Source organism: Balaenoptera acutorostrata, chromosome 10 (assembly GCF_949987535.1).
Source record: "Balaenoptera acutorostrata chromosome 10, mBalAcu1.1, whole genome shotgun sequence".
NCBI lineage: Eukaryota > Metazoa > Chordata > Mammalia > Artiodactyla > Balaenopteridae > Balaenoptera > Balaenoptera acutorostrata.
The window spans coordinates 36,445,833-36,471,495 of NC_080073.1; the positions used below are offsets into that span (position 1 = coordinate 36,445,833).

Consider the following 25,663-nt stretch of genomic DNA (forward strand, 5'->3'; position numbering starts at 1 on the left):
TCAGAATGAAATGTTTAATTTGGAGTCTTGTCAAGGCATTGTTACCCAAACACAAAATTCTGATCCTACTTTTCCTTACATCCCACAAGCCCTGATGTCACTTAGGAGAATTAATACAGAGGTGGATTTTACCTCGTAAAACTTGAAGATTTCTTTTAGGGGGTCTCTAATTTTGGGCCTCTTAAACTTTATCATGTGTGCAAATTATCTGAGGATCTTGTTAAAATAGAGGTTGTGGTTCATCAGGCCTGTGGGTATCTGGGGCCTAAGTGTCTGCATTCCCAACAAGCTCCCAGATGCTGGTGATGCTGCTGATCCAAGGTCCATATTTAGCCTGACAAGTTTTCTAATTAGGATATGAATCACAAAACCATATGGGAGTATATAACCTAGTTTCTATTTATATTTATTGGATTGTAAACTCCTTAAGAGCAGGGTTTGTCTAACTTATTATTATTGTGTCAGATTCAGCACTTAGTTTAGTAAATTGCAATGATTAGTGGCTAAGTGAAATGTACTGTTCACATAAGCACGTGTATAAGTACACCAATTTGAGCCTTTGGAAGTATGTGGATTATGTTATGCTTTTTGTCTTGAATTTATTTTTTACAATGATATAATTGAAATTAGCCTAGATTTTAGGACTCTTTATAATTTTTCCCAATTAGTAATTTGAATGATATCAAATGGATTTATATCCTTTAGTATTCATTTTTTGCAAAAAATTACGTTATATTTTGATATTACTTTAATATGTAACTCAGAGCTAAACTAGGTATATTTCATTTTTGGAATTGTCTCTATATTCTAAAATTTATATGAAAATACAAAGGACCTAAAATAGTCAAAACAATCCTGAAAAAAAAGAGTAAAGTTGGAGGGCTTATTCTATCTGACTTCAAGTTTTACCGTAAACTATAGTAATCAAAAGTGGGGTATTTATGAAAGAATAGTCAAACAGAGTGATAGGACAGAATAGAGGGTCCAGAAATAGAGACAAACGTATATAGTTAAAGAATTTTCAACAAAAATGATAAATTTAATGGGAAAGGAATTTCTTTCAACAAATGGCACTGGTACAATTGGATATCCAAATTGAAAATGCAAAAACAACTCCTTGGCTCCACCTCACTATATACAAAAATTTATTCAAGGTAATTAATCATAGACCTAATGTAAAAGCTAAACTATAAAGCTTCTAGAAGAAAACAAAGGAGGTATCCTCAAGATCTTGAGCTAGGCAAAGGTTGCTTAGAGAGGACACAGAATTCACTAACCTGAGGGAAAAACTAATACATTAAACATTACCGAAATTAAAACTTTTGCTCTCTTAATAATACTATTTACAAAAAGGAAAAGACAATCCACAGTCTTGGAGAAAATATTCCTGTTTATTTGTTTGTTTTGGCATCCCTGAGGGGGCACAGATGAGAAAATACTCTTAATACGTATATCCAACAAAGAACTTGTCTCCAGAATATATTAAAAACTCTCGGGGCTTCCCTGGTGGCGCAGTGGTTGAGAATCTGCCTGCAAATGCAGGGGACACAGGTTCGAGCCCTGGTCTGGGAAGATCCCACATGCCGCGGAGCAACCAGGCCCATGAGCCACAACTACTGAGCCTGCGCGTCTGGAGCCTGTGCTCCGCAACAAGAGAGGCCGCGATAGTGAGAGGCCTGCGCACCGCGATGAAGAGTGGCCCCCGCTCGCTGCAACTAGAGAAAGCCCTCGCACAGAAACGAAGACCCAACACAGCCATAAATAAATAAATAAATAAAAATTTAAAAAAAAAACACATAGATTAAAAACTCTCACAACTCAATAAAAAGAGGAGTTTTGAAACTAGAGAAAGCTGGTAGTTGTACAACATTGTGACTACACTAATACCACTAAATTGTACATTTTTATATGTTTAGTTGTTTGTTATGTGACTTTTACCTCAATTTAAAAATAAGTAAATAAAAAGAGAAACAAAATGATCTGGTATTCGATAGTGGTGATGGCTGCACAACAGTGTATTCATTCATAGTCTGTGTCTAAAGACCGTTGAATATGTACAAATGACGGATTTTATGTTATGTGAATTATATCTCAGTAAAAAATTAAATAAACAGAGAAAACCATTTTAAAAAGTGAATAAAAGACTTGAATAAACGCTTCACCAAAAAAAGATATGCAAATGGCCAATAAGTACATGAAAATGTGTTCAGTAGCATTAGTCATCAGGGAAGTGCAGATTTAAGCTATGATAAGAAATTACTGTATATCCACTAGATTGGCTAAAATGAAAATTACTGACAATTCCACATGTTGGCGGAGGTGTACAGAGCAGCTACACCTCTCGTACATTGCTGGTGGAGTGTAAAATTATATAACCCTTTTGGAAAACTGTTAGCAGTCTCTTTAAAGGTAATCATATGTCTACCATATGATCCAACAATTCCATTCCTAGGTATTTACCCAAGGAAGATGAAAACATTGCCCACTAAAAAGCCTTGTACAAGAATGTTCACTACAACTTAATAATTGCCAAAATCTGGAAACAACCAGGGGCCCATCAGCAGGAGAATAGATAAACTGGTATATTCATACAATGGTATGCTCTTCATCAATATGAAGAAATGTACTACTCATACACAAAACATAGATGAAACTCAAAAACATTATGCTGGGACTTCCCTGGTGGCGCAGTGGTTAAGAAGCCAATCCGCCTGCCAATGCAGGGGACACGGTTTGATCCCTGGTCTGGGAGGATCCCACATGCCACAGCAACTAAGCCCACGTGCCACAACTACTGACCCTGTGCTCTAGAGCCTGCACGCCACAACTACTGAGCCTGCATGCCCTAGAGCCCGCGCGCCGCAACTACTGAGCCTGTGAGCCACAACTACTGAAGCCCGCATGCTCTAGGGCCTGTGTGCTGTAACTGCTGAGCCCACGTGCTGCAACTACTGAAGCCTGTGCGCCTAGAGCCCGTGCTCCACAGCAAGAGAAGCCACCGCAACGACAAGCCCGTGCAACTAAGAGTAGCCCCCGCTCACCGCAACTAGAGAAAGCCCACGTGCAGCAGCGAAGACCCAATGCAGCCAAAGATTTAAAAAAAGTTAAAATTAAAAAAAAAAAGAAGAAACACTTAAAAAAAAATTATACTGAGTGAAAGAAGCCTTGTTGGAAAGAGTATCCTTAGATGAGGCAAAACTAATCTATAGTGATGGAAATTAGAATAATGATTATTTCTGGTGAGGGGGACTAACTAGGAAGTGACCCTGGGAACTTTCTAGGTTAATAGAGATGTTCTGTATCTTGTTAGGGGGAGGATTATTCAGGTTTACGCATTTGTCAGTTACTAATCAAACTGTATATTCAGAATCTATAGTCAAGATTATTCCATTGTATGGAATTTAACCTTAATCAAATACACTGTACCCATGTTGTGCTATGCTAGTGGAATCTCTTGTGGTTTGAGGTACACAAAAATAATGAAGCTACTTCGTTTTTCTTTGTCATTCACATTTAGCACACTACTATGGAAAGAAGAAAAATAAAAGAATTGGGAGGCCACCTGGTGGGCATAGTAACTTAGCATGTGCCCTGAAAAAAGCAAGTAAGAGGAGAAAGAGGCGAAAAAATGTTTTTGTTCATAAGAAGAAACGCTCCTCTGCATCTGTTGATAATACCCCAGCGGGCTCTCCCCAGGTACGAGATCTATGATGTACCTGTAATGTCTAGAAGCCAAGAGATCCCTGCTTTACGATACAGACAGAAGGAATACCTGCAGGTCTTTCTATTCGGATCTCTGGCCAATGGAAGATGGTCTCGTGGTCCAGGAACTGATTTGTCCTGAATTTCATTGAGACTTCTCTCCTTGTCCTCTAGGGAAGTGGAGGTGAAGATGAGGATGACCCAGATGAAGGGGATGATGATTCCCTAAGTGAGGGCAGTACATCTGAGCAACAGGATGAGCTACAGGAAGAGTCAGAAATGTCAGAAAAAAAATCATGCTCCTCCTCTCCCACCCAAAGTGAGATATCCACATCACTGCCTCCAGACAGACAGAGAAGAAAAAGAGAGCTTCGCACTTTTTCATTTTCTGATGATGAGAATAAACCTCCTTCACCAAAGGTACCCATTTTAAAACTACAGTGTCTTTTTTCTCTCTTGACAATTTCCCTCTAGAATCTAATCGTTAATGATGTTGGCGTTACATTTATTTCACTATGGCTTCAGTTGAATTTCCTGGGTCTTTTTTTAAAACATCCCAAATTCAGTGATTTACTTGCGTTTCAGGGATTATTTGGAGATGAACTACTTATCAGGAGGAAAGTCTCTCTCAGAATGGCTGCTTGTTTTAAGTAAAAAAAAGTTTCATTGGTAGTTTATTAGTAACTTGTCATTTAGTTTAGGGAAAACTGCCTTTTGATATTTTTCATAATATATGTGGTTTTGTAGTAATAAATTATCTTTTTGGTTCTGATTAAACCATTTTGTTTGGTAGATTCATACATGTGTATTAACACATACATGCATTATAAGAATGGCAGTTAAGTTAGTGTTTTAAAACTGGATTGCTTTTTAAATATAGTCTGTGAACAGAAGTGGTTAAAAACGATTTCTCCTGATAATTTAGATAAGCCTTCTCTTATTAGAAATACCAGCCCATTTACTTCTGCACCCTGCCAGAGAGTGACCTGAAATAAACCAAGGAACAAGTGGAAGATTTTAAAACTATTTTTCTCTGTTAAATTGTCCAAATTATTTGTGCTGAAACTTTGAGATGAATTCTTGTCCGTTAATATTTCTTATTATAAAAGACAAACATTTCCTGAGTACCTAATGTGTATGGACCTTTGCCATCCTTGCTGGGAGAAATCATGTCCTAAAACCACTTTAAATCCTGCCTTAAAGGGTTATGACTTTATGTAGAGACTTTCTTAGAATGAAATAGCTCTAACACCATTTGGTTTGCTTTTGTCGTGGGGAATGAAGGAAATAAGGATTGAAGTTTCTGAAAGGCTTCACCTGGACAGTAACCCCCTGAAGTGGAGTGTGGCGGATGTTGTGCGGTTCATCAGATCCACCGACTGTGCTCCCTTAGCAAGAATATTCCTAGACCAGGTAATCACAGAGACCTTGAGGTTTTAGTAATGTATCTCTTTAGCAGAGGGCTGTGGAGGTAATAGCAATTTATTTACAAGTCTAAGGAAAAATATTTCTATCCAAAATGAAAAAAAAGTATTTCCCTTCTCAGGAGTAGAACTATGATAAAAAGTTACTTATCTGACTGCCTCCATAGTTGAAGCAGATTATATTATTGCATTCTCATTTTTCCTAAGAGTTTGTTTCCATCCCCTATTAAATAGCTTTAAATTACACATGCTATACTTAATTATCCTCCTCTTTTCCAAAATAACGATCTGCTTGTTTTAAAAAATAATTAACATCTATAATGTGTTAGGCTCTCACAGAAATAGTCTGTGGCCTTAAATATTGAGATAAATTTTGTTTTGATAATTGAGGAGATTCAAAACTGAACATCTTTGAAAAGCTGGTCAGGCTTTTATGAATGTTACAGAGTAGGAAAACATTGCAGTTTATAGGTAATATTTTCTTTCAGATTTAGAAAGAGTCCTCTAAAAAGATATTTCTTCTGGCACATTTAGTTGCTGGTTACTGTAGGCTAGTTAATTTACTGGATTTCTGCAGAGCAGAATGGATTCTTACCCTTGGTAAAACTTTTATTACTCATTCTTTTATTTTTTTAATTTATTTGGCTGTGTTGGGTCTTAGTTGCGGCATGCAGGCTTCTCTCTAGTTACGGCACGCAGGCTCTCTAGTTGTGACTCACAGGCTCAGTAGTTGTGGCACACGGGCTGCAGAGCATGCAGGCTCAGTAGTCGCAGTGCATGGGCTTAGTTGCCCCACAGCATGTGGGATCTTAGTTCCCCGACCAGGGATCGAACCCGCGTCCCCTGCATTGGAAGGTGGATTCTTAACCACTGGACCACCAGGGAAGTCCCCTTTATTACTAATTCTGAAGATTGATTAGTATGGAGGACTATGAGAGGCATTTAAAAGGAAGTGTGTGATACTTCTGTAAAGGGAAAAAGTGATGAAAGGAAAAGCACAGGGACTTTTGATTTTGACAAAGCGAAGTGAACCAGGGCTGTAATGGTCGAGCTGCCACTCATATGCACATCACAGATGATTTGTATTTTATGCTTTAACAGGAAATTGATGGGCAGGCCCTGTTGCTCCTTACCCTTCCCACCATTCAAGAGTGCATGGACTTAAAACTGGGCCCTGCCATCAAACTTTGCCATCACATAGAGAGGATCAAGTTTGCTTTTTATGAACAGTTTGCCAACTGAGAAGGACAACCAAAGTGAGCTGTATCTTTGAAGCACAAATGCAGCAAATCCTTCGCCCTGCTCTACAAGTGGAGCTGAAATAGTCCTGGGGCTCTGAGCCCTGCAGGTGTCGGCTTGCTCTCTTTGCACTTTCAGGGAAGGAGGACCCACACTTGAGTAAGCAAAAACTGCACAGAAGTGGCTCTCCTGCCAGTGAAAATGTGGGCATCTCTTGTTCAGCAGATTGCAGTTTTAAAAAAATAAAGGTTGTGAAGAAAAGACTCATATAAGAAGAATAAGCATTTCCACTGGTGTGGCCTGAAAACGAAGAATAATCTAGGTTGCTGCAAAGCACCCTTTTGGTTTTCTTTTTGTTCTTTCTGTTCCTTCCCGTTCCTTCCCACTGTAGATTGAACTTTGTTCTCTGCTTTCTCTTTCTTGGAAAGAGAGAACCTAGCTTTAAGTCAGCACTGATTTGGGACTGTGCCTAAGGCACATCAGTGCTTCATTGTCATTGTGTTTTTTAAGCTTTTTTAAATTAAAACAGTTCATTTTGGGGATGATTATGTGGCTCTAGGGTTTTGAATGTACAGTCACACTTTGATCCATTTTAAAATCTATTCTTAGGAGTTCCTTTGTTTACTACCTCTGTTGATAATTGAGCTTATAGCCATGTATGAGGTTGTTTTAATGATACCATTTTTAAGCTACATGAACACTAAAACTATGACAGAGTTGGAGGAAAAAAAACACTGTTTGCTTTCTTAAAAATAATGTGTGGCACTTAACACCAATTCCTTAACTGACTGATCTAAGAACTCTACTGTCATTGTTTTGCATCTTGAGCCAGGTTGGGCTTCCTGTTTCAAGTAGTTCAAAGATTGTTGCTATTTCAGTTGAATTGCTTTCTCCCTATTAGTTCTCGAAGGGACTTCAGAGGCTTTTATTTTGTGTTTACTTTTCTCTACAGTTGTTTGTCTTTCATTTTGAGAGTCCCCACTTGGGGTAAAAATCAGTAGGTGTTCCCTGGACCCACAGTAAAGCCCATTTCCCCATCTTTCTCGGTGTCTCCAGGCAGATAGTGTAGAAGCACAACAGAGAAAATAAGTTTTAGGAGGGGTGATGCAGAGCATGGCATTTCCGTCACAGTATGTCCTCAGTGGCTGGATAAAGATTGAGAGATGGTTAAGGATTCTAGAAACGTCTTTGCCTAGTCACGTTTACTCTTTCTTTGGTTAAACCTTTAAATTGAATGTATTCTACGGTCAATTCCCACTCAACAACTCAAGTTTTCTTTTAGGTGTTTCTTTTGACCCAGCTCAAGTTGGTATTAAACAGGCAAATTTTCACTTATGATTGCACTGTTAGCTATTATAGAATAATAGCATTTGCTGTACTGTTCCAGCCATGTGGAATGAGGAAAGATACATAGGTTGCTTCCTTTAAATGGTTTGCTTTGCTGAGTGTGTGTGTGTGTGTGTGTGTGTGTGTGTGTGTGTGTGTTTTAATTATCCTAGTTACCTGCAAATATATAACCTAATCATTCCTCTTCAAGATTTGAAAATGTTTTAAAACTACAAACTGGGTAAATTCTAAACAGCTATACAAATACAAGGTAATTTTATTACAAATTTAAACTGATTGTGATTTTTTTCCTTTTCTTCCCCCGCTGCCCCACGTGTTTTTATGGACCTTGGCAAACATTTGTAGTCTGAATCTTCTCTTCATTGGATAATTTATGAACCACCTTAACTCAGGCCCTCCAACCAAACCATATATTAAAGCATCAACTCTTTGCTTAGGTTACTACCAGATATACCTGGAAAGACACTTCATTTAAGTAGAAGTTAGTATGTTTGAACTTATCGGAGATATAGTTTTTAAAGTTTTGATTGATTCTATGCCCCTGGAAGAGAAGCATATATAAGATGCTTGGGAACAGTTAGCATTAAGTAGATAGAGTTTCGGCGGGAGGGGAGGGGAGGGGGCGGGGGAGGCGGGTATCTTGCATAATAAAATTTCCTGAGAGCTCAGCAGTCAAGGCACTAAGGCAGAGTTCCTTGAAGAAGATCAATGAAACAAAAAAAGTCTGGAACTAATTAACATTGTTGTCTTATTTAGGAAAATGAGATTTTATATAAGAGAATTTACCAAATGCAACAGTGAATATGTTATATTGTCTCTCTCTTGACTTCTTCGGAAACCATAGAATTTAAAACACCTCCCTTCACAGGTGAGGGGGCAAAGCCCCTGCAAGATGAAACACACGGCCCTAAGTAGTAGTCTCTGATCAGGTAGAGTCGGGCCCCAGCCAGCTTGTCTGTTTATGCCATGATTATTCAAGCTCAGCTTTCTCCCAGAGAGAAGCTGACTCTAAATTGGACAAGTAAGTAGGGTTTCCCTTAATATTTTTTGCATTCTCATACCAAGATAATAGTTTATCAGGCAACTACATTAAAGAAGTATTATATACCCCCAGCACCTATTCCTGGCGGTCACAGAAGAGAGGATAATTGTTTGGGAATTTGGCACAGGGCTTTTTTTTTTTTTTTAAGTATAAAATTTAGACTCCATTTGCCTCATAATGTGGCTGGGGCTGGACTGGCCAGCGGCGACAGTCTGATTGTCGTTATTCTGAAACAGATGTTAAGCCTGATAACAGCTCACCGTGTTGGGGTAAAATGTTTGTTATGTTGCAATAGGTATATGAACTTCGGTTTTTAAAGATACCAACCTCTTAAATCTGTGCGAGGTACATTATGAGGGACTGCATTTGTCTAAGTTTCACCTTCAGCTGGCTCCATAGCCTCCCTAAGGTCAGGAAGTTTTCCAGGATCCATTTTTGATCCTGAATTGACAAGCTTGGAAACAGGTGAATGGATTATATCATGCTCCTGGACCTTGAAGTTGACTGACCAATGTAAGCCTATTATTGTAGTGCTGGTGTCTTAGGGAAACCTTTTACTGCATGCGAAGATTTGCTGTGACATTTTGACTATATTTTGTGGGCTTCTGGGGACTGTGCTGTTTTCATTTGTAAACCACCTCCATTCCTCTCCGTTGAAGCAGAACTGAGGCGGCTAATGCAGGAAATGCATTAATGGGAGCTTTTGTCCTATCTGCCTTTCTTTAGCATTGTAGGTGGCTCCCAGCATCTACATTATAGATATAAGAGGTCAGGGAAGGATAGTTACCAACCTCTGGAAGGGATGGGCTTCTTGGGTAAATATTTATTGAATTACGATAGAGGCAGTCATAGAAAACCAGTTCAGAACTTGACCTTTATATGCTCCTTCTCCTGGAAGTAAAATTTTTCTCACTGTGAGAGAGAGGGCATTGGACCAAAGCTTCCTGAGGACTTGAATACATTTTACTTGTACCAATTCAGTCACTAATACCATAACTGAATACAGAGTAAAAGCTTTAGGAGGCCTCAGGTTGGATAGTACTCAGAACCATCCCCTCCCCCAAGCCAGAAAGTATTTCTGGGGCACACACAGAACATCAGGGAACTGTAGGTAAGATTTAACTAAATGGGGACATTGGGAAAACTATCATAGGCACTTCTGTTTACTTGGTGCCTATCACCAAAGACATTTATTTAAGATACCATGTGCTGGTTTGATTGATGCCCACAGATACTCTGAGAGAGCTGTTAGGAGCATAGCCTCGGCAGTGGAAACACACACCAAGTTTGAACTTTGGTCCTGTATATTGGGGATGTTTGTGTGTGTGTGTGTGTGTGTGTGTGTGTGTATAAGTTCAAAAGTGTTCCGTGTTATCAGTTGGCCTTTTGAAGATGAAGGAGAGGGGAGCACTAGCAAATGAAGTATAAATCTCAGTAGGGACTGGGTACCCCCTTTAAAAATTTGAATGTCTTTGGTCCTGGGTCCACCCAAAGTAACCATGTGTCATGGTCATGGTGCTGGCTCGGAAACCCTGTAGGACAGAGCCTCCTGCAAAACCAAAAAGAAATCAATCACTTTCATGCACGTATAACTCTTCCTTGATTTTATTCACTTTACAATGTATTGCTAGTGAATTTTGATGATTCCCTCCCATTGTGTCAGGATGTGCATACTTTGGAAATTTGAATTTATCTAAATAAGTCACCTATGGACTTGGAGTTTTGGCAGGAGAGTTCTAAACTCCAAGCCCAGTCCAAACGGATCTGGTCCCAAGCCTGCTCACCTGGGATTTCCTCTGTACTTGTACCAGATTTCACAGGTAGTTCTGTTTCTGAGGGCAGCCTTAAGGGTGAAGGTATAGAAGGTGGTGGGCCATAAGTGCACTGGAGATTGATTTTCTTCGTTCTAGGGTTTCAGAAGTCTTAGATTTTTGCAAGAACCAGCAAAACCAGGAGTGGGGTTGGAGGAATGGAGAAGTAGGCCTAAAACTCCATTCCTTTATGTCTTTTCTGACCTGACACACCATTTGGGTCTGTTCTGGTGCCGTGGCCTATCGCAAAGGACTGTCTTAAAGGGAAACAAGCCACAGCCTTGCCGGACATGTCTTTAACTCCAGCAGTAATGGAGTTAAAGCTGTGGGAGGCAAGGGTCTCCGACTATGTCTGGAGGCAAAGGATGACACTGGCTAGTGATATGAAGCTACCGTTACTAATAGGTGTGCCTGTTCTCAGGATGCGTGGGAACTCAGTCCTACGGGTTTCTACACGTTTTAGTTTATCTAACTGCATGCCTAACTTGGCAGAGTGGATGTGAGCAAATAGTGCTGAAAGGATGAAGGTAGGCTCTTGGGGCAAATCAAGTCACAAAGCAGATGACTGAGGGAGGTTACAAAGTTTAGACAAAGTTAAAACTTATCTCCTTTTGCAAGAAGTCTCTAGGGAAGTGTACTTTGAATGTTTCTCTTCAGATTTTTAAGTGCTCATTTTTTTCCTCTTCTTTTTTTTTTTCTTTTTTGTTGACTATTCTCTGAAGACAATCAGAGGCCTGCGAGGGTGGGACTCCTGGCTGGTTCCAGCACTGTCCTTAGGCCCTTTTCTAATACTAACTCATTGGAACTGATGCACTTTAATGTATGTTGTCCTTTCTTTTTTTTTTTAAGCTGCTTGTTTGGAACAAAATGAAATGCATATTGCGTTGTATCCTTCCTGCTTACTGTTTTTCTCTTAATTTTAAAAGTTATGCATTGAGGATAAAGTATACTTAAGGAGAAATATGCACAAGAATACCTATTAAAATAACTCCCATCAAGTTTGATGGTATAACTTCAAGGGATTAAAAAATAACTATTTTGGATGAATATTTTGCGTGGGTTTTTTTTTTTTTGGTTTGTAAATAAGTGTATATAAACGTGTGGTATGTTATGACAGTTTTAAGTGGTCGTGAGAAAATTAAAACAGGTCTTAAGGTATATTTAACTTCCTTTGACAGCAAAGAAGGCATCTTGACCAGAGTAAATCCTTCAAAACTGTTTCCAGTGGGACCTCAGAGAATCATCTCTGAATGGAGGAGAAAGTTCCTACCTGCTTCAATAAAATTAACCTTTCCAGAATTCTCCCCCCATCCTGCTGTCTGATCCTTTCCCCTCTGATCTGGGTACTTTTTAATTGCCATTCAGAAAAGGTAGGAAGAGCAGAATTTCCCATAGTGAGCTTGCTCCCGGCACCGAGGACTCTGCCCCGATCTCTGAAGACTGCTTCTTGTTCTTTACATTTGCCTTGGCACAGCAGCGACGGGCCTTAGGGTTCCTCCACATCTGGATGTGCAGAGCACTGCTTTGTCAAAAAAATTCATTTTTCAGCTCTATGTGCAGTTTTCCTTGAGCTGTGTCTTCAAGCAATTAATAATCTCCTTATGCCGAACTACAATCTCTTCGGCTTTAAGGACACATCCTATTGTTTGGTTCTCTCTAAACGCGGACTGTAACTGCTGAGCATACATCCCCATAAGGGACCTTCTTAGACTTAAAGACGGTAATGCAATTTTTCCTTACCTGTTTATTTTCTTAACCTGATTTTCTGTATTTTCCCATTGTCAATACTTGTGGAGAGTTTTTAATTTTATAAATTAAAAATCAGTTTAATTTAAAAAGCATTTTGTTGCATGCTCTCTGTGCCAGGCACTATGTTGGATTCAAAGCCGAGTAAAAAATCAGTTCCTGCCCTCAGGAGGCTCACACTCAGCTGGGAGAGAGAGGTGTGAACAGCCATCTAATTTAGCAGTCTGAAAAGTTCTGGTGGAGCAGCACACACAAGGTAATGTGGATGCACAGTGGGGACAGTGGGGTCAGGCAGGCCTTCAAGCATGCGTAGCAGTTCATGGAGCAGGGAAGAGGGAACAGTATTCCATGCAGCTAGAATGCCATGTAAAGGCACAGAGGTGTGGAAGTGCATTGTAAGAGAAGGGCTGGGGAATTGGCTCTAGGGAGCCAGTAGCATTTGTGTTCTCCAGATAATCAAGTTAATATTCCTATTAACCAAGAAAGCTTTTGGATAGCATTGAACCTTTTATGTAATTGGAATTTCTTGATGGCTATCTTTAGGGGAACTTCCCCTAGGTTTGGTATTTATTGTTCAACAAGTGTACCCCAATGTCTCCTGGAATAATACTGTGTGTACACTGGCATTAAGTGGATGCAGTCCTGATCAGGGACCTGAGAGCACCAACAAGAGGTGTCTGGAGAAAAGCCAGAGGCGGCTGAGAGGGTAGGTGACAGAATGGGGACTAAAGGCCCAAGTAGAGGAAGGGAGCAGGTTCTGAGGAGTCAGAAAGGGTTGAGTGGGAATAAATGTGAGTGTGTGTGGAGGGAGGCCCTGGAGACTGACAAATACCAACAACCTGGTTTTCTTTTATGAATCACGTTCAAAATGAACAAGATGGGGCTATATCCACGTGTTTACAGCATATACCCTGTATATTTTTAAATGAAGGCAGTTGGATTGAAATGACCATTTAAATTACGTTTATGGGAGGAAAAGTCGATTCGGGGCCTGAATGATGAATCTAAGACAAGCCTTTGGCCAGGGTACTGGTACTAACAAGGAAAGTACAAGGACGCCGAAGGTCTGGGTTGGAAAGAATATGCTTGTGTGCGGAGTCAGATTGTTTTCCTCAACGACCTGCCTCAGAATAATCCAGGCTGCTTGCCGAAAATGCAGATTGTTGGCCACCGTCTCAGAACAACTGAATCGGAATCTGGGGGTGGAATCCAGAAGTATTTTTTCATAAATTCTTCAGGGGTTTATCTTAGAGGGAAAAAAATTTTTTTGTCACAGATCTAACCTGCTCCTGCCCTCCCAACCTGGAGCTCGGAGTCCGGGCTCGGGCTCTCAATCCGTTTTGCGCAGCCCAACTCACCTGGTCTGGTCTACCTGTGGTCAGGACCCAAGACACCGCTCCCTCTCCGGCCGGAGCCCCGCCCCTGGTGGTGGGGGGAGAGTAGGAGCGGCCAAGGCCCGCCCCCACGCCGGCCTGGCCAATCAGACACTGCGGTCTCAGACGTCGCGTTACGCGCGGCGCCGAGTCGGCCGCGGGGCGGAGGTACCGGCTCCCGGCTCGGACTCTGGGCTCGGCGGCGAGGGCCCCGCAGGTAGCGAAGCCCGGCGGGCGGGCGGGAGGCGGCGCCCAGCGCCCCTCGCCAGGCCCGCCATGCAGGGTCCTGCCGGGAACTCGAGCCATTCAATGCCGGGCGGGCCGCCTTCCACCGTAGCGTCCGGCGCGGGCCGCTGCGAGAGCGGTGCGCTCATGCACAGTTTCGGCATCTTCCTGCAGGGGCTGCTCGGCGTCGTGGCCTTCAGCACGTTGATGCGTGAGTCCGGGACCCCCGCCCTCCTGAGGCCCTGCGCCGCGGGCCTCGGGCCCACCGGCCTCGGGGACCCTCCTGCCTGAGGAGTTCAGGCCTTGGGGACCCGGGCCCTTTGGCGAAGGTGCCTTCCTCCCGCGAGCCCAGGCTGGGCATTCCCAGACGAGGGGGATCTTTGGCCCCGTCCCAGGGTCCTGGGTCCCTCGCCTTATCGCGGCAGCCTCTAGTCAGGGGTCACCCCTACTCCTCTTCTCCCACCCGCGCACACCTCTCTTCTGAGATGCCCCCCTGCAACCGTGTCATCGCAAATTAAAGCTACCCAACTTAACAGCCTACGGCCATGACCCCCGGGAGGCATATTCCTTTCTGCCCCCTTTTAAAGGCTCTTCTTAGCCTCCCCTTCGCCCCCAGTCTGATACTGAGCTTTTTTCTTCACCTTCACTTCAGGATTTACTATGTCCCGTTCGCATGTAAATCCTGCCACCTTGCAATACCTGGCTTATTAGGCCGTGCATTTCGTTCCCAGTACTACTTCCCCCGCCCCGGCCCTTCGCCCTCAGCTTAATTTTCTGTTTTGGTTGGAGCCGGACCCACCCAGACTGCCTTCTTCCCCGCATCTCCTTTTTCCTCTCCTTTTCCTGAACAGGCTCACCTGTTCCATCTCTGTCCCAACCTTTCCTAATTAAGTTGCATGTCAGGTATCCCCTGGCTGTTCCCTTTCCCAGCCCACTTTTGTTTATATTTCAGGTATCTTTCCTTTCCATGAGACTTGGGCAACTTAGGAGCTTAGTGGAGAGGCAGACTCAGAGGGTCTGAGGAGGTCTTAGAATTCCTGTGCTAAGTCATCAGGGGCCCTTCCTTGAGAGCTTCATGATGGGGAAGAAAGCCCCAGATAGCCCTTCTGGAAAACCAGAAGTTACAACGTGTTGTCATGTGTGCCACGTGTTGAGGGGTTATGTTTTCTTAGTGTACATTCTTCCTTTTATTAAAGTGACAAGAGGCCTAGTAGCCCTGTGATTGCATTTCAGGGAAAGGAAGGGTTATAACTATTTTGACAGAGGTGTTCCAAAATGACTTGTTCTCAAAATTTCCCCACTGTGCTCACGTGGGCAGAATGGGAAGTTCCTGCAGAAGGTATGCTCCTTGGCATCTGGGAAGGATCCTGAAGCTGTGTGTGTGTGTCTTGTAGGGTCCAGTTGCTGGAGTTGCACCTTTGCTTGTTTGTGATGTGCGGCTTATTTGGGTGAATTCTCCCAAGCTTTAGGTAACCCTGAAGAGGCTATTCTTGGACACCACTTTTTTTCTGGTTGCCTGGCTTTCATAAGTCTTGCAACAAGTCCCAGACTGTATATGTTTGCTACTTTTTCTCTCCTTTTTAGTCTCTACTTGCCTTGCTGTTTTCCCTGCTGAACAAATACCCACTTGTTCCCACAGTAATAATTTGTGACGACTTAGCGAAAATCAGCTTCTGACTTGGGTGCATGAACTGTATGTCTGTATATTCGAGACAATGTGCGTGGGTCTGCACTCCCCTCCCCACGTTTCTCTCCTCCAGCTGACCTTCCTTTCTCTCTAAAGGAACTCCAGGCTTAGGGTTTAATGTTGTTCCCTGACCTAAGATTTCTTATCATAGCCCTGGCTATTTTATGGGTTTGATTGGTGCTGATGGCCCCACTAATTCCCTGGGGTTTGATACTTGTGATTCAGAGAGGGAAATGTGATTATGACAGGCGGAGTTGCTCACAGCTGAGAAGTGTGCCGGGTTGAATGTGTTCAGAGTGATGGTGCTGGCCCTGCGAGTCTTCAGGGACGCAGTCACTTCTTTACTTAATCTTCACTGTGAGCACAAGTGCAAATCCCGCTGTGGTTGGTATATTCTGTATACAAAGGCAGAACTAGGAAGTGGTTTCTTGCTCAGTGTAAGGCTAGACGTGGAGGGAGCTTGTGGCGTTGGGTAGTAGGTCCTGGGACAATGATGACTAGGGGTGATGGAGGGAAGAGTTGGAAAGGCTAGAGCCGTGTCTGCCCTGGATACAGGCATGGACATGGATCGAGAGCCCTATTCTCCCACCTAGAAGCAGACAGCAGCCCAAGGGGAGTCCCACTGATCGAGACCCAGCCAGGGAAGTACCTTTCTTCTCTTAAACTTGTTGGTTCTATTAAAATAGAACTGTGGGGCTTTTTGATTTTGCAGGGCTGGGAAGAGGAGGAAATCTCTTAGGAAGTGCTTTACATTTTGAAGTGGACTTTGTTGGGGAAAACGAAAGGGGGTGGAGGTGGTTTCAAGGAATTGCTCCTGCAAGCTGCTTGGCTGTCTTCCTGGTCACAGTGCCTGTTCCTCAGTCTGGCAGAGCTGCTGTCAGGAGTGCCAGGCTCCCACGACAAGACTGCTCACCTTGCAGCCCTTGAGGGAGGTCTGGGTTCGTTAAGATGAGGCCACTCCATCCTTTATCAATTCCATCGTTGGTTTCTTCAAGCATATTTTCTCTCTCTCTCTCTTTTTTTTTTTAATTGGCTGTGCTGCATGGCATGCGGGATCTTAGTTCCCTGACCAGGGGGTCAAACCCGTGCCCCCCTGCAGTGGAAGCACGGAGTCTCAACCACTGGACCACCAGGGAAGTCCCCAAGCATATTTTAAATACCAGTCATCTCTCCTGAGCAGTTGAAACTAACAGTCCCTCTCCTCTTTGGAGTCACAGTCTTTTCCCTTCCGGTGCTTTCCTCCTCCAGGGCGATGGGCTCGGACACTTCTGACAACTCCCCAGTTCTTAGGGCAGGCACTATTCCGTTTTCCTGTTGGACCAGCCCTGTTATATAGGATGGACCCATTTCTCTGCCATACAGGCTGTGTGGTATTTTTCGTCACTTCACATCCTGATTTCAGTGAATCCTCAGACCACTGTTTTTATGTTCCTTTTTCTACCCAGAAAATTACTTTTTCTCCATTTACAGGTTGCTGTGTTTTTTACCTAGAGGTAAAGGTTACCTGGAGGAAGACCCTCTTATATCTCAGGAGAGGGTTTTGATTCTCACGGGGATTTCTCATCCTGGTGCTCGGCTCACTGTGTGGGGATTTTCAGACGTCTCTGGCCAGGCAGTTGAGAGTTGGTGTGGCAGTTGATCTATATAGCTGATTCTTTAAGCTGCATAAACATACAAGCCGCCATCCGCTGGCATGTCCCAGTGTCAGCATCGCCTTGTTCAGGGGGTGAACTTTCCGGAGGCTTCGGCTAAGGTACCCTGTGTGTCCAAGGAAAGCCAAACAAACCCAGAGGCAAGCTTTTAAAGGGCCTTCCCCCTCTGGGTTTTCTGCAGTGTCACTGAAAGTCATCGGGTGTCTGAGTAGAAAGAAATGCTTTAAACGAGGGACTTTTGTCATACTCTACTTGCCGAGCAGCTTGTTTTGGTGGCTTTATCTGTAGTCTGTGACTCAGTGAAGTCACAGCAGAGCAGAGCTGAGCAGTCCTGGAGCTGCCCTGTGTGTTCCAGCACAGGGCAGTGGCCCAGCCATCAGCGAAAGGTCAGTATTAGCCAGTGTGTGTGTTGGCATTAGGGGTATTTACTCTCAGGACCTGTAAATGCAAAGCAAACTCAAGCCTCCTTCACCATGCACCATCAGCGTCCTGGGCTGAAGTCTAGACAGAATTGGCTTTTTAACAAAACAAGCATTTTGAGAGCTTGGATAAATCTACCTGCCTATTTTCATGTTACAGATTTGGGGACTATCCAACTGAGAGAGGGTGTTGTTGTTTTATGAGAACACTGATGGTGCTGAGAAATGATAGCATATTTCCTGAGGCCCAAAGTAACATCACAGACTAGTCTACCCAGCTTTGAAATCTTAATGTCAAATGAGTCCGTGCTGTTTTGGCGCGTGGTGAACTGGCCTCCCTGTGTGTTCTGTACAGACATAGGCGTGTTGGGACAACCTTTCCTGGGATCACCTGTCCCCACGCCATCCTAATTTTTATCTTAGAAAATGTCAAATATACAGAAAAGATGAAAATAATACAATGAATGCCTATCTGCCCTCCACCTCGATTCAGAAATTGTTCACCTTTTGCCACATTTACTTTATCTCTTTATACTTTTTTTTTTTGGCTGACCCATTTGAAGGTAAGTTGCAGCCAGCATTACACTTTATCCCTAAAAACTTCAGTTGAGTCTCCTAAGGATAAGAATAGTTGTCTACATAACCACAGTTTCTTTTTTTTTTTTAATGAATTTATTTATTTTTTATTTGTTTATTTTTGGCTATGTTGGGTCTTCGTTGCTGCGCGCAGGCTTTCTCTAGTTGTGGCGAGCGGGGGCTACTCCTCCTTGCGGTGCGCAGACTCCTTGTTGCGGTGACTTCTCTTGTTGTGGAGCGCGGGCTTCAGTAGTTGTGGCTCGCGGGGTCTAGAGGCGCAGGCTCAGTAGTTGTGGCGCACGGGCTTAGTTGCTCCGCGGCATGTGGGATCTTCCCGGACCAGGGCTCGAACCCGTGTCCCCTGCATTGGCAGGTGGACTGTTAACCACTGCGCCACCAGGGAAGTCCCCATAACCACAGTTTCATGATCACACCTAAGAAAATTTATAACCCTGCAATATCACCTAATATCTAATATTCACACTTCCCCTAACATCACAGGTCTCTTATAGCTGGAATTTTTTTAAAACTATGATCTAATCAAGGTCCACACTTTGCATCTGGTTATGATTTTAAGTCACTTTCACCCTAAAAGAATCTCCCCTACACACACACACACACCACACACGAGTTTTTTTGTTTTTGTTGTTGTTTACTGACATTGCCTTTGGAAGAGTCCTGGCCAGTTGTTGTGGACGGTGCCCCACCTTCTGGAGTTGTCTGGGTGTTACCTTGTTGCGGTGTTTGGGTGTTTCATGGACCTCTATGTTTCCTGAGTTGGTCTGGAGGAGCCATTAGATTGCGATGACCTTTTTTACAGCAAGAACACTGCGTGAGCAGTGCTGTGTGCTTCATGTTACACAGCACCAGGCGGTGCTGTTAGTGATAAGGTCAGTTACTGGGCAGAGAGGGCACGTCTCCAGCTCTCTCCCTTGTAGGGTACATTTTCCCCTTTGCAGTTAATACTTTATCTCTGTGGTGGTAATACTTTGAGATCTTGTGAATATCCTGTTCCCCAGTAACTTTTCACTTCTGGTAAAATAACGAAACTCAGTGATCGCTGAAATGGAGCCGGAGCTCATATGTGAAGGTGCCATCTCTGGGCCTGGCACCCATCACACAGTCAATAATGTCGACTTCCTTTCCTCCCCCACCCCGGAGTGCCAGCCCAGGCACAGGAAGAGCATTCTATCCCAGGCTGCTGTTGTGCCCACAGGGGAAAGGAATACGGCCAGCATTAGCATGGAGGCCCGTTAGGGGGTCTTTATTTTCAGAAAGTTTTCGGTTTTCTAAATGCTGATTCATCTGGTAGTATTTATCCATAATGGTGATCTCCTTTATTTATAATAAAACTTCACTAATTTGGAATAAAATCAGAGCAAGAGGGAGTTATCTGAATTAGGGGACAATCTGAGTTGTAATGCATTTTTTGCCTTTTAACTACCTTTGTTTTTCAAGTGTTGCCCTATAGGAACCTATCAAGCCTTTACTGCTTTAATGAGCTGTTTAAAATCCTTTGCAGTTAGTATAGTGTTTGCGTGAAGATGAAGTCTCCTCCTGTTGAAGGAGTTTTACAAATGGTTAAAAATAGCAGAATCCCTGGCTCTGGAACCCATCTGACCTGGCTTTCATTTCTGCTTCTGCCACATACTGCCCTTGAGCAACCCACGTATTTCTTGAAGCTTTGGTTTCCTCCCCAGCAAGATGGGAATGATGATTTTTCTGGAACTGAGGATTAGAAGGGTGTGTGTAAGGAAGCTGGGTTAGTGTCAGGCACATGTTGGGCCCTCCATAGTAGGAGGCAAGATGTCATCCTCATTGTCATTACAGTATTCGCATTCAGAACTCAGTTGAAGAACATCTCACAAGTGCTTGAGTAACTTGTTTTCTTATTATTATTTATTTTTTTATTTTTGGCTGTGTTGGGTCTTCGTTTCTGTGCGAGGGCTTTCTCTAGTTGCGGTGAGCGGAGGCCACTCTTCATCGCGGTGCGCGGGCCTCTCACTATCGCGGCCTCTCTTGTTGCGGAGCACAGGCTCCAGACGCGCAGGCTCAGCAGTTGTGGCTCACGGGCCTAGTCGCTCCGCGGCATGTGGGATCTTCCCAGACCCGGGCTCGAACCCGTATCCCCTGCATTGGCAGGCAGATTCTTAACCACTGCACCACCAGGGAAGCCCCCTTGTTTTCTGAATTAGGTTAAACATTTCCCTTTCGGTCTTGTTTACTCAACATGTTTACCTTTAGCCCTCTTCTCTTAGACTGCATAATAGTAAAAAAAAAACTGTAACCCAGACAGCATAGCGATTGCCAATTCCAAGTTAGCCGACACTCAAACCAGGTGGCTTTGGTGTAAGTAATAATCTCATTCCTTCACCTGACCCTTTCTTGTGTTTTCGCCTACAGAGTCTCACGTGGGCCCTGAGCGGGCAGTGGGTGGACTGGGGCAGCCCATTTACAGGTGACGAACCTGCATCTGAGTCCCTGGCTTCAACAGCCCCAGGTCCTGTGGTAGCAGGTGGTACCACTGGCCGCTGGAGCCCACTTTCCTGCAACTGGCTCTTTATTGAGTCCCTAGTATGCCGGCTCTTGTGCTGAGCATTTGACATGCTTCACAGGAATCTGGAAGGGAGGGGTTGTTTCATTCTGCAAACAAGGACAGTGAGCAGGTGAAGTGTGTAGCACAAGGTCCCAGTTGGTAGGTGCAGAGCTGAGATGTAAGCCGGGTCCCTCAGGCCCCAGTCTCTCTCAGCCACTTCCCCCGATGCCTTTTTTCACCCCTTTCCACGGGTGCACTTATTACTCTCTATCCCTGGCTACTTCACCCCCCCCCCTTTTTTTTTCCTATTTGTATAATTCCGAGTTTCTTTCTTAATGATTCTTCTTTATGTCCAGAGTATTATCTGGAACTTCAGATTATTTTGTGCCTATTGATAACGTTAAACATGTCAATGTGAAAAGACCTCCCAGTCCTTTCGTGCATGTTTGAATTCCATCTTAGGTTCACTTTTCTGGCCTTGGCCTTTGTGAAGGTTTGCCCTGGCTATGTGAGGATGGCAAGCCCACCCTGGGACTGAGGTCCAGCCTCTGAGGCGGAGCCTCCCGGAGCTGCAGGGGAGGCGTACATGAGTCCATTCTGTAACTCGTGAGGAGGGGTTTGCAGGGCCCTCAGTATTTCAAGTTACCTGCAAGTTTTCACAGAATTTGTTTCCCTAGTGCTATACGATTATAAGGAGCGTAGATAATAATCTTAAGAGTTAGGGATGGCCCTTAAGAGTTATCCTTTTCTTCATGTGTACGTAGAAGTGGTCCATGCATCTCTTTTAGATCACTCCACTGCTAGGAAGTTATCCGTCTAATTCAGGGTTTTTCAACTTGGCACCATTGACATCTTGGGCCAGATAATTCTTTGTTTTGGGGGGCTGTCCTGTGCCTTGTAGGATGTTTAGCAGCATCCCTGGCCTCTACCCACTGGATGCCAGTAGCTCCCCCACCCCTGTTGTGACAACCCAAAGTATCTCCAGACATTGCCCAGTGTCCCTTGGGGGGAAAATCACCCCTGTTAAGAACTACATTTGTTCAGTTTGTAGACTCAGTCACATGCAGACTCTCATGTGAGCTCTAGCAGAATGGATCTGTTAAGGACCTGGGTGCCAAGTGTGGCCTTGACAAAGAAGAGCTGAGACCCAGTCCCCTGTCCCTGAGGGACTCACAGCTGGAGTGGGCTGCGTGCGTGCTGGCAGATCATTCCATTGCAGTGTGAAGAGGGCTGTAGATGTTTGAACAGACTTGAGAGGAGTGATGAGGGATTCTGCCAGGAGACCTTGGGAACCATCTCTGAGGGAAGCCCTGCTTGGTCACAACACTGGAGGTGAAGGAGATGTGAGGGGCTCTCGAAACAGAGGGAGTGGTGAGGGCAAAGGTCCAGGTAGGAGATCACGAGCGTGGCCATCGGTTCTGGGGACTGGAGATAGTGGGGACAGAGGCTCCCAGAAAAAGAGGCAGTGTGCTTGGAGGGATTCCAGAGAGCCGCCTTTTTTCAATTTCAGGCCTATTTTCTACAACTTAAACTTAAAAAGGATGGTGAATTAAATCAAGTCAGGTTCTGTGTTTACCTCAGGCTCCTTTTGTTTGTTTGTTTTGTTTTTTGGCCGAGCCACGCAGCATGTGGGATCTTAGTTCCCTGACCAGAGATTGAACGCTGGCCCCCTGCAGTGAAAGTGCGGGGTCTTAACCACTGGACCGCCAGGGAAGTCCCTACCTCAGGCTCCTTTTGCATTGTTTCTTTGAGAACCTTTGTTTTAAAGCAGTTTCATCACATTCCTTTTAGACCTCATGGGGTCTCCCAGGGAAGGTCTACTGTTTGTATCTTTGGGGCTGCAGGAAAAGAAAGGGGAACCCAGTGACCTTCTCCCAGCCCCCCAGCCTATTGGAAGTGTGCCTCCTGAGACAGGTGGTGTGATGATGTGGGCAGACCTGCTGGGCCTGCTCAGTGCCAGGCATCGTGTATTAGCCCAGTTAGTCCTCACAGCCACCCTGAGAGGTGGGTGCTAATATTGTCTCCGTCTCATACATAAGGAAACTGAGTCACAGGGAGGTTAAGTAACCTGCCCAAGGTCACACAGCCAGTAAGTGGTAGAGCCAGGCCGTGTGGCTCTGGAGACATTGCTTTTAGCTAATAAGGGAAGCAGCTCCTTATTCGTAACCGGCTTCTATTGACTGTCCACCACACTCCACACAAGTGTAGACAAAGTGGAGATGCTTCCATCCCTGGATTTTTGGTTCAGCCTTGGTTGTGGACAGCTGTTGGGTGTGGTCACAGAGAATAAGCCTGGAAACCTCTAGCCCCTTTGAGTGGGGCCCCAGGCTGTGGTGGGGTTGGGCTTTGCTAAAGAACCTCTCCCGTGAGAACTCCAGTCCTCAGCATGTTCTAGAACTCCTGCACTAGTACAGCGGGGTTGCCAGCCCCTGAGATCGCATGCTTGCCTGTGAGAAAAAGACTACTCATTTGAGTTACTGCAGCCCCGGCTTATCTGACATGCCGCCCCCCTCCCCCCGCCACCGTGTTCCCTTTGATTTAGAGCATCCTTTGCATTCTAAAGGGCATCTTACGCCATGGTCAGGTTCCACTTGAGCCACTTTGCCAGAGGAGGAAGCAGGAGCTGGCTAGGCTCAGCCTCCCCCAGGGCGAGGGGGGAGGAAGGGTTAGGCTGGGGCGCTCAACCAGTGTTTTCCTTGGCTCTAAAATTTCTTCTAAAGACTTGGTGTCGAGGATTTGTGGCTTTTCCTTTCACCAAAGAGTGATAGGTGTCAAGAGCTTTCCTGTTTTTTCTCTCTTCTCTCTCATGGACCAAGTTGTGTGCACAGTAGGTTGGGACACGTGTTTTTTACACGTTCCCCTTTCTCAAAATGCTTTAGTTCCCCCCAGCTTGTGTTCTAGTCCGTGGGCTTTTCCAGCCTCTTAAGCTCATCAGTGTTCTTCATGGGCTTTTCTGTTTTCTTTGAAGACATTTTCGCTTAATAACATGAAAAATGACGCAGAAAGATGACTCAGTGACAACTCCTGGGTTAAATGACACAAGCCGGGCCGCGGTCCTGAGGAAAGAGAGAACAGCGGCAGCGCACACGAGCCTCTTGCCAGCCCCGCGTACACTGTGTCTTGGCCCAGGCGGCATCAGAGCATGAGAGCAGGTTTTTCTATCTGGGTGGTGAGTTTGGAGCTAAAATATTTGCAGGTGTTTCCATCTAGGCCGTGCACGGAGCGGAGACTCACTCAGCGCTCCCTTGAACGGTGTGCAGCACACATGCGCTGTCCTTCTGGCTGGAATTTTGCTCTTGGGGTTTCCAGGCAGCAGGCTTGAGGACTGCAGGTCTGCTGTTTCCACCACTGCCCCACCCTCAGGCTGGTGACGAGGGCCGGGTGTTGGGGTCCCACAGACACAGTGTAGGGAGACTTAAATGAATGTGTTTTTTCTGGCAAGAGCCCTGCTTGTATAATTCTGTCCCCAAGTTCTCTGTGAGAAAGCTCATCAGTTACTGGCAAAAAAAAAAAAAAATCCAATTCTGTTACATGAAATTAGAGTAAACAGGAATGTTAAATTACTTCTCAGTCTGCTTAGCAGATTACATATTGATTTGTTTTTCTCAACATGTGTTAAACTAAATAATTTACTAATACGCCAAATAGGTAAAAATCTCCAGGGAAACATCCAACAAACACTGTAGTCCTTCTAAGGACCTGCCTGAGTTCAAGGACCACTGCTGCGGATGGGACAGTGTCCTGGGTGCAGCCGTTTTATAGTGATCTTGTTCTCCCAGCAGTGGAGGTTCTCGGGCCAGGCTAGCATGGACAAGGCTCAGGCTGAATTTTGGTCAGCAGTGATGTGAGGCGTGAGGGCAAGGAGAGCTGGGGCCGGGGGGCGTTGTCTCACCCTGTTCAGAGCAGGTGGACCGCTGAACCATACCAGGAGCTCCTGGGTCCTTGCTCCCACTGGCCATGGCTGCCAGTGGTGTTATGCAGTGGGTCCTTCTTTGCCTGGGACTAAGGTGGCATCCTGGCGTCCTGAAGGCCAGCCGGGCTCCTGGACCTGGTGCCCCCATCTTCGTTTCTGAGCTCTTTCTTTGCTACAGACATTCCAGCCACCACAGTCTGACACCGTAGCCCAGGCCAAGGAGAACAGCCATGATACCAGACAGTGGGTTGCAGCAAGATGTCACCTGCTGCTCTTCTCTCAGCCCCAACACCTGCCAGACCCGTTCCCAACTCCTCCCCTTAGCCACAGTCCTCTTTCCCCTAAATGCTTTTCTCCTCCCACCCTACCTCGCTATATCCTCCGCATCTTCCAAGAAGTGCGCTCCCTAACGACCTTAGCCATTACTGCTCTCCTTTGAAGTTGAAGGGCATACAGTCTGTACTGTACAGGTTAGGCCTCTGCATGGCTCTGCCTCTCGCTGGGCTGGGCTGGGCTGGCTTGGCTGCCAAGCTGGTGCTGGCACCCTGGCTTGGTGCTCAAGGCCAAGGCAGAAGCTTGCTCCCTACTGGGAAGCTGCTCAGAGGGAGAGCAACGAGACTTAGGAGGTGGGGGACTGAGATCTTTCTCTTCTCTAATCACTACATAGTTCAGAATTCATTTTCTAAGAACACAGGTGTTCTCTTTTAGAACCATGGTACAATTATTAACGCTTGGGAAATTTAACATTAACATGTTATTATCAATCCGCAGTCCATATTCAGATTTCATCAATTGCCTGAGTACTGTCTTCATAGCTATTTTCTCCCGGTCCAGGGTCATACTTTGGATTCAGTTGTCACATCTCTTTAGCCTGTAACAGTTCCTCAGCCTTTCGTTGTCGTCTTAGCCTTGATGCTTTTGAAGAGTACAGGCCAGTGACTTTGTAGAATGTCCTAGATTGGGTTTGTCTG

At 44.7% G+C, this 25,663-nt stretch overlaps 2 protein-coding genes across 9 annotated transcripts in view; both read left to right on the forward strand.

Moving 5' to 3' along the window:
• The window catches only part of SFMBT1 (Scm like with four mbt domains 1), a 136,971-nt gene extending 124,615 nt beyond the window's left edge, over positions 1 to 12,356 (forward strand). For 4 of the 5 annotated variants that reach the window (XM_057555348.1, XM_057555347.1, XM_057555351.1 and 1 more), the window contains 4 exons: positions 3,518 to 3,696; positions 3,877 to 4,122; positions 4,987 to 5,115; positions 6,228 to 8,310. In XM_057555348.1, coding sequence (XP_057411331.1) covers positions 3,518 to 3,696; positions 3,877 to 4,122; positions 4,987 to 5,115; positions 6,228 to 6,368 — 695 coding nt within the window. In that variant the 3' untranslated portion in view covers positions 6,369 to 8,310. Of the gene's footprint in view, positions 1 to 3,517; positions 3,697 to 3,876; positions 4,123 to 4,986; positions 5,116 to 6,227; positions 8,311 to 11,743 lie in introns of those variants that run through there. The other variant, XM_057555350.1, reaches the window with a different exon arrangement.
• Positions 12,357 to 13,829: 1,473 nt separating this feature from the next.
• The window catches only part of STIMATE (STIM activating enhancer), a 54,746-nt gene continuing 42,912 nt past the window's right edge, over positions 13,830 to 25,663 (forward strand). For all 4 annotated transcript variants that reach the window (XR_009009505.1, XR_450382.2, XR_009009506.1 and 1 more), the window contains exon 1: positions 13,830 to 14,120. Coding sequence is in view for 1 of the 4 variants with exons in the window: in XM_007174773.3 (XP_007174835.1) it covers positions 13,961 to 14,120 (160 nt within the window). In the remaining 3 variants the exon portion in view is untranslated. The remainder of the gene's footprint in view (positions 14,121 to 25,663) is intronic.